Here is an 8,397-nt window from a genome sequence, read left to right as displayed (position 1 = left end):
AAAATAATAATTTTATATATATATTAAATTACATAATATTATATTAATAAAAATAATTATTTTTTATATTAACGATATAAATAATCATAAAAAAAATAAATATTACTAGATGCCGTGTAAAATAATTTACAAATATATCAAAAGTATACTCTTTTTATATTTAGTATTAGTATATAATTTTCTAAAATAGTACAAGTGTACAACCCGCCACACAAACTTAAACAGCTAATCCCTAATCTTTTCTCCTTCTCGTAACTTCACATGTAGGTAAATTGTCTAGATACACACGTCAGTTTAGTGTCAAATAGTGACTCAAACTCAATTGCCACTACGATATTTGCCACGTGTCACTTCTGGACACTTGTGAAAAAGAGAGTGGGTCACTTCACTCTATTTAAAGGCATGCCATAATGCCATGCCTGAACCAAATATATCGAAACAAAAGAAGATCAGACATAAAGAAAAATAAAACCGAGTGTTGAAGAAAAGTTGAGAAAATGCAGGCAACAAAGAAAGCAGTAGAGAACGTTAAGGAAACTGCAGCCAACATTGGCGCCTCTGCCAAGTCTGGCCTAGAGAAGACCAAGGCCACTGTAACGGAGAAGGTTTTTCTTTTTTTCCTTTTATTTCTTCAATTATTTTCTAATTAATAATAAAAATAATTTTTTTTAATTGATTGATCCATCCCCTCTTGAATGAATTTTACCCACTATATATATATCCTTGCTTCTTCCCTTTTTATTCTCCGAATTGTTATCCATACTGTTATTATTATTATTATTGAAGATAATGATGATAACGATGATCATGATGATATTGTAGAGAATGTTCAAAGAGAATGCTCAAATGAAACAAAAATTGTCACATGATGCAAAGTTAAAAGTTGAATGATGTAAATGATTTGACACAACAAGTAATTTACATAAAAATAATTACACATGAATTTCTATTTTTCTTATGCATTTTTTTTTTTTTGACAATCTTTTTACTTTTATGCTTATGGTTTTATTAGATAAATTTAATACATTGAGAGAACATATCTTACTTGAACATTGTTTCAAATTTGGAACTAACAGATATGTCCTTTTTGTTTTTGTTTTGCGTGTGGTTCAAACTTTCAATAGGCTGAGAAGATTTCAACTCATGATCCGATACAGAAGGAGATGGCAACACACAAGAAAGAAGAGAAGATCCAACAGGCAGACATGGAGAAGCATGAGGCCCGCGAGCACAACGCTGCTGCCAAAATGTCCGCCATGGCTGGCCACATGGACCGAGCTCCGTACAGCACCACTGGGCCTGCCACTAAGTCCACTGATGTAAATGGGCCTGGGTCTGAGCCTGCTGGTGATGGACAACCAATGGCACGTCCAACTACAGGCATGGGTGCAACCGCCGCCCATGGAAAAGGGTCTAACTTCAATTGAAATTAATAAGTGTGAATCTGTAATTAGGCTGCCTTTGTGACTTGTTTCATTGTTTAGTTTGTGTAGCCCTTAGTACTATACTACTATGTCACATATCTTGTTTGCCTGTTTATTATGTTCCAGTTTCTGTTTAGTTTATAACTGTGTTTCAATAAATTGAAGTGTGTTGTTAAAGAGCACTCCTGCTGACAGTTGCGTTTTCTCTTCTTTTCTTTTTTTGTTTTTTTTTTTTCCTCTATAAATAACATGGTAACGGGCAAACGTTTCCACAAAGATGAAAATAACAATGTACTGTCATGTAACCAACGAAATCGCCTACCATTTTCAGCTGAGATGTTTGAAAATGTACAAAGCCAATCAACTGCATTTCAGGATTAACTTTATTGAAAATCTTTGAAAAAAGTTAATTAACTTCCGCGTGAACTTATCTTCAAGGCCAAAGAAAATGTCACTTAAGAACTGCAAAATCATGGCACAGTAGAAGACTGGTCGCTGAGAGGACGAATACTTAAAAGGTCACGAAGTTGATTCAACACTCTTGGATTACGGGGATCAAATTTTTTGCTATTTAATTTGCTGCTACGGGAATGTGTATATTGAATTATTGATGAACCGGTGAGGCCATAACAGGCAATAGCAATCAAAATTGATCATGAATTTGATATTCGCAGTTTGTGATCATAAAACTCAACTTGTAAACGAACAGTGACGTAGGGCTCGTTGTACTCCCAATCCTAGACAATACAACATTAAAAACTCGCACACTAGGCAATCACAAACACACCACTTAACGATTTCCTACTTGACCTTGTCATGTTTAGTACCCGGAGGACTCGCTATATTTATTATTTGTTTTTTCTTCTCTAAATAAAAATCTAATTTTAATGTAGTGTAAGTAATACATCAATAAAAATAACTATTTTTCACATTAACTGTATGAATGATCATTCAAAATAAAAGATATAATTACACAACTTTATAAAATACTTTACACTGCATCAAAATTAAACTCCTCTAAATAAATACATAAAGATAAGCCAGTTTATTTCAATTCAAAACCAGCCCAGACCCGTTTATGTTTAGTTCATGTCAGTTTAATAACTGGTTCATTCAGACCAATTTTCGAACCAAATCAATTTTCTAGTTGAAACAGCCATGCCAATCCAGATATCAACAACAATGCATACATCGAACCCCTTTTTTCTTTTGCATTCTTTTACACTTGCATGAACATTGAATATGTGCCTAATAATGTTAGTATCTATATTTCTGAATCCTGATTGTCACTGAGGACAAAACTGGCACATACAAGCACCTTTCAGTGACAAGTGTCAGGGAAAGGTTAAAATAAATACATGATAGACAAAGTGCATCATCATCATATCATCTTGGTTACTCGATCCATCTAAAGTCCTACAAGTGCATACAATTTGACTTTTGCCACAAGACTTCATGCGAGAAAAAGATTTATGTTCAAAAGACTTTTGCTCCAACATGCAACCAGTTTCTGTGCTGTCTTCAACCTCTGTCCATTGATTCAATTTGTCCATGTATGTACGGTTCTCCCTCTGTAAACAAGGCAAATAATGAAATAGTTACACAGATTACAGCCATAATAACTATTCTTAGTAAGCATACAACAAAGATCAATCTGCGCTACCTAATCCCAAACCTTAGTATCAAACAAAAAGCTTCAAACACCCCAACAATACTTTAAGAAGCCCAATCATTTGTTACTTCTGTTACTTCTGTACCCCAACATTTTACTGATCCAAAACATAAGAGATAGTAGCGTACACCACACATAACTTCTGTTTAAATTATCTCAACTAATTTAATTTTTTCATAGAGAAGACAAGAGATTCACCAAAGCAAGATGCTAAGACCTTTTTTCTTGTGAACCATACAAGAATAAATTGATCAAACCTAGTTAATTTTTATTATTGAATAAAAAAGAAAAGGAATGGGTTTGAGAATGCAACAGTATGCTGCAATAATATGTAGACATCTAATTACTACCACTTTGGCCTTCAGATGCATCTGCAATCCTTGAAATTGCGTCCACAAGTGCCTGCTCATGCTCCTGTAAAAAAACAATAAATACAGTAAATACAGTGATGAGTATAATAACCATGCACGGTGACAATGTAAAGAAGGAAAATGCTAGACGGTTGGTGATCACACTTTCAGCATTTTCTTTGCCTTCTCAAGTTCCACTGAATCAGGAGGACTCGCAGCGAAAACCCTTTCAACCTGATAAAACATCACTATTGTTGATAAGTAATAGAGTTTCCCTATTTTTCTCATCATAGCATACTGACTGCTACAGCATATCTAAAAACCTACCTCTTTAACTAGTGATTCTGTATTCAGCAACTCAATGTCATCCAAAACTCTCTTTCCAACACCATTTTGTCGCGGGAGAAATTCTTTTCTGAGCTGCTTAGGTCCTCTCCCTCTTCCTGCGCCTAAAGAATCACCACCACGACTAAAGAACTTTTTAACTCCACGACCTTGCCCACTATTTCCAATTCTACGGTGTATACCAGGATCTTCACCATCCCATCGTATATCCTCAGGAGAGATCTGCAGGTGATTGTCTTTAACACAAGATCTTCTCTAACAAATACACATCCACTAATTCACTAGCTATATACATCTTTGGATGGAAATGGTGAAATCATTTTTGTTGTTTTATTTATTTATATCAGTAAATTTTAACATAATAAAAGTATGATCTATCCTGCTACTCTTCAAACATTTTTCTCATTCTCCTTTTGGTGCATATGACTTGGCTCACAAATTTATTGTAAAGATAGAAAGCATCAATTAAAAATATCAATAACAAAGAACAATAACAACAATAGGACTGTGGTGGTGGTTGTCATCTTCGAAAGTACAACTTTGATAATAATATCAACTGGTTCAATGTCTCTCCTTTTCATTAAGGAATTTTCACTATTGCTTTACACATAAACCATTCAAGGCTGATTAGTAATGATCATATAAAACAAATCAAAAGAAACAATTACCTCTTTGAGATCAACCCATTCCCAAGTCTCATTTGCCGTACGAATATCATAAACCAGAGCATGCCGACCCTGCAAAGAAAAAAAATATATGTATATCTTAAAAGATTGATAATTTAACCAAGAAAATTATTCAAAACAACCTGATTTGCACTTACAGGATTTGGTACTAATCCTAATTAATCATAGTTTTCTATGATATCTTACATGTGGAAGCATTAGACTTGTCCACTTAATTCACCTTAAACGAGGAACTGAAACTAACCATGAGAAATATATGTATTAAAAACTAAGGACATTTACAACTATTAAAACAAACATACATCGGTATGACTGTAATCAGTTATAACAGCCTCATAGAAGTGGTTGTCTTCAGGCCATCTAGTCCAAACTTTCTTCCCGATCAATGGATCAAAAGCTGCGGCCTCGGAAGGTACATTAGATGCAAGAGCATTCGAAGAGCTGCGGCTCATGAAATGCCTAGCCCCAGTGGCTCCAGCAGAAGGATAAGGCCCAGGCCTCCCCAAAGACGGAGTAGGCAACGATTGACCACCCTGTGCCAAAATTTTTAGAAAATACAAAACCAAACAGATGTCAAGTCATTATTTTTTTTCTATGTATTTCTCTAGTAATGAAGATAATTGCAATTCAATTATTCAGCTTTTAGCCTCTGGTTCATAATACCTCCTACAATTGCAGTTGTTAATTTGAACATAGAAACAGTGCTGTTAAAGTCAACATAATATATTATACAAGAAAAAGTGGTACCGAATGGGATGTCTTTAGCTTTTTGGGAGCAGAAATACTTGGACTGGGTAAAACGTCATGAATAGGTTGAGATGTGCTGCGCCTTGCAGGTTGGTAAAGTCCAGTTTGTCTCCATTCACTGATTGTATTTTCATCACATAACATTGTAAAACAATTTAATCAATAAAATTCTGTGTCTCACTATATGCATTGCAACAACATTGCAGCTGTTCAACTAATTACAATACCGTATCCGGTGGATAATTTCATCAGCGTTAACCCTATTAAGAAGTTCTCTGTGTTCATCGTCAGAAACCCTCAACTCCTTCCTAAGCTCAGTTATCAAACCTTCCTTCTCCTGATTCATATATAATATATTGTTAATATATCTCCAAAGCTAGAAAATGTAAAGATAATAAAACAGATTTCGAAAATTAAATGAGGTATATACCCAAGTAAGAGCATCAGATTGTGCTTTGAAAGCACGTAAGACAGCAGAATAAGCTTCCTGCTCTAATTGATGAATTTGAGCCTCCATCTCACTATACTATCAAGAGTGCGGAATAGAAGCTACAGCAAATTTCCCATTGCCAGCAAAACCACTGCTGCTCAGAATTCTGTTTAGATTTGAAGGAAAAAGATGGTCATTGGCAACAAAAGTTAATGAAAAAAGGATTTTGCAGATAGGTAAACATTGATGATGTGAATGAAAATTTCCAATTTTTGTTTTTAATCCACTACTAAGGTTCTTAGAATGTGAGAGATAGACATATAGAGAGAGTAGGGATGGCAATGGGGTGCCAAACTCATTTTTCTCATAAGATCAGGAAGATAACCCGCCCATCAAAACATTAAATCAACATAAGATCAAGCATAAAGCACAATTTGAAACCAAATTCAGCAACACATTAGTTATCCTTCAATTCAAACAGTAAACAAATTCAACAATAAACCACAAAAGAGGGCGTGGTCCTTCAATTCTTCAATCGTCATCACATTTCGATTCTCCATCACCATAACTTGTTGGATACTCATGTTTTACAACTAAAACTAAAGTGTGATAAAAGAAAAAACCAGCGCAGGCTCAGCGTCGGAACAGAACGGATTCAATTGCAAGAGAAAACCCTAAATCAGAACACAACATAACAGATTCAATGGAACAATGAAATCAGCACAGAATCACAATGGAAGAGTTAGGGCTAGGGACAGGGAAGGGACGAATTGTGGCTGAGAGGGAGGCGGAGGCCTACCTGAACTGACGGCGACGAGAACCAGAAGTAAAAGCAGAGCAGAATCAGCGAGGAGAAGCATAGAAACGAGTATGGTGACGAGAATCAGCAACGCCGACGAGCTCCAACGAGAGGAGAAACTCAAGCAGGACAGAATTCACGGCGAGAGTTGAGAGAGCAGCAACGATACAAACGAGCTTCGGCGAGCGGTGACAAACCTCCGGCGAGGGGAGAAGAAGCAGCGACGGCAGAGCAGAAACCTCTCTCGGTCCTTCCAACGAAGCAAGGGCGGTGGCAGACTGGCACTGCGACGGGGTTGGAAAGGCGAGTGAGAGGAGAAAGGGAAGAGAGACAGAGGCTGAGACGCTGGACAAGAGAAACCCTAAACGGCTAAACCGAACGAAACGACACTACCAGCGGCTTATCAGTCAGACAGTCGCGGTCCTGTTAACCCGCTTTTTTATTATTATTATTATTATTATTATTATTATTAGACTCCTCTTTATTTTATAAATGTTCATTTTCCTCTCTTCTAACTTTTAAAAAATATCTTCTTTAATCCATTTTAAATTTTTTGTATTAACTAATATTAATTTTATCTATTTTCAAAAAAAATAAATTATTTTTTAAAAAAATACTCGTTAGCAAAAATTTTATTTTTTATCATTAAATTTTGCTTACCAAAATACCCTTTAATAAATTATTTTTTATTGATTAAATTGTATTTTTACCAAAATATTTTTAAAAAAACTTAATAATTAAATTATTTTTTCTAAGATATCTACTCTTTAATAATTTTTAATTATTAAATTATGATTTTACCAAAATTTTTGTTAACAATTATTTTTATATTTTATTATTAATTTTTGAGGAATGTTAGGAGGCCAGCAATTTTGGTGTTTTGTAACTATCAATTGGCCATCAATAGTGTTTCTAACGGTGTGAAATTACATCTAATGATGGAAGATCACTCACTTTTATTTTGATGGTTAAATGCTGGCCAGAAAATACAAAAGTTGCTGCCCCTAGACTTTTTCTTAATTTTTTTATATCAATATTTATTATTTTAATATTAAATAAAAAAATATTACCACTGTTAATATGTATAACAATTAATATATATTGATATTGAAAAATAATCTTACTAAAATTTTTTATTTAATGTTAAAATAATATATATAGATATTGAAAATTAATAGTAAACTATAAAAAAAATTGTTAACGAAAATTTTGGTAAAATTATAATTTAATAATTAAAAAATTATTGAAGGGTATTTTAGAAAAAAATAATATAATTATTAATTTTTTTAAAATACAATTTTTAGAATAATTTATTAAAGGGTATTTTAGTAAACAAAATTTAATGATAAAAAATAAAATTTTTCTTAATAGGTATTTTTTAAAAAATAATTTATTTTTTCTTAAAAAATGGATAAAGTTAACATTAGTTAACACAAAAAGTTTAAAATGGATTAAAGAGGAGGTTTTTTTTAAAGTTAGAAGGGAGGAGAATGTACATTTATAAAATAGAGGAGAGGGAAGTGTCATTTTAGCATCTCGAATTCATTTCAAATGTTCATAAGGTAAAAACTTTTATGATGACTCTTATTCCATTTTAAAAACCTGGTGTCCGACCTTTTAGAGGTCGGTCATTGTTAACTTAAGTTATTTGTGGGGTACGTTTTTGGACCTTTCTTAGACCAACTTAGTCATCGTTTATCTGAGTTATGGTCATGATCAGCGTACATAACTTCTTTACACTAACTTGAACCTCGTCGTTTTATCTTGCCGACCATGTAGGTCGAACAATGATTTTTGCGCTTTTTCGAGCTTAAGTTAGTATGTATCGTAGGATAAATAATGGAATTTTTGAAAGATGAATAACTTATTAAGAAATACTTTACAAATGCTTTTGTTACTAAGAGTTTTTAAACTCCTAACCCTTATCCCTCGTTATGATGCCTC

The 8,397-nt window shown here is 33.7% G+C and overlaps 2 protein-coding genes across 5 annotated transcripts; one reads left to right on the top strand and one right to left on the bottom strand.

Moving 5' to 3' along the window:
• The first annotated feature begins 420 nt into the window (after window positions 1-420).
• On the top strand, window positions 421-1,601 carry LOC112779341 (11 kDa late embryogenesis abundant protein). Its single transcript, XM_025823583.2, has 2 exons — window positions 421-605; window positions 1,125-1,601. The coding sequence occupies exons 1-2, from the start codon at window positions 498-500 to the stop codon at window positions 1,425-1,427; spliced, it is 411 nt and encodes a 136-aa protein (XP_025679368.1). The 5' UTR covers window positions 421-497; the 3' UTR covers window positions 1,428-1,601.
• A 1,010-nt stretch (window positions 1,602-2,611) lies between these two features.
• Window positions 2,612-6,909, bottom strand: LOC112775777 (protein EMSY-LIKE 1). Of its 4 annotated transcripts, none has more exons than XR_003189673.2 (10): window positions 6,454-6,906; window positions 5,655-5,820; window positions 5,452-5,561; window positions 5,225-5,342; window positions 4,780-5,010; window positions 4,460-4,528; window positions 3,774-4,013; window positions 3,612-3,694; window positions 3,447-3,510; window positions 2,612-2,995 (listed from the first exon to the last, which is right to left on the bottom strand). XR_003189673.2 is itself a non-coding variant. In XM_025819619.2 (10 exons), the coding sequence occupies exons 2-10, from the start codon at window positions 5,739-5,741 to the stop codon at window positions 2,946-2,948; spliced, it is 1,038 nt and encodes a 345-aa protein (XP_025675404.1). In that variant the 5' UTR covers window positions 5,742-5,820; window positions 6,454-6,909; the 3' UTR covers window positions 2,612-2,945. The 4 variants fall into 4 exon arrangements, 2 of the variants coding, with proteins under 2 accessions (XP_025675404.1, XP_072085119.1); XR_011878167.1 differs by having other exon boundaries at window positions 5,655-6,328; window positions 6,454-6,866; XM_025819619.2 differs by having other exon boundaries at window positions 3,612-3,680; window positions 6,454-6,909.
• Between the last annotated feature and the right edge of the window lie 1,488 nt (window positions 6,910-8,397).

Source organism: Arachis hypogaea, chromosome 19, assembly GCF_003086295.3.
Source record: "Arachis hypogaea cultivar Tifrunner chromosome 19, arahy.Tifrunner.gnm2.J5K5, whole genome shotgun sequence".
NCBI classification, from domain to species: Eukaryota; Viridiplantae; Streptophyta; class Magnoliopsida; order Fabales; family Fabaceae; genus Arachis; species Arachis hypogaea.
This window is presented reverse-complemented; position numbering and strand designations above follow the sequence as displayed.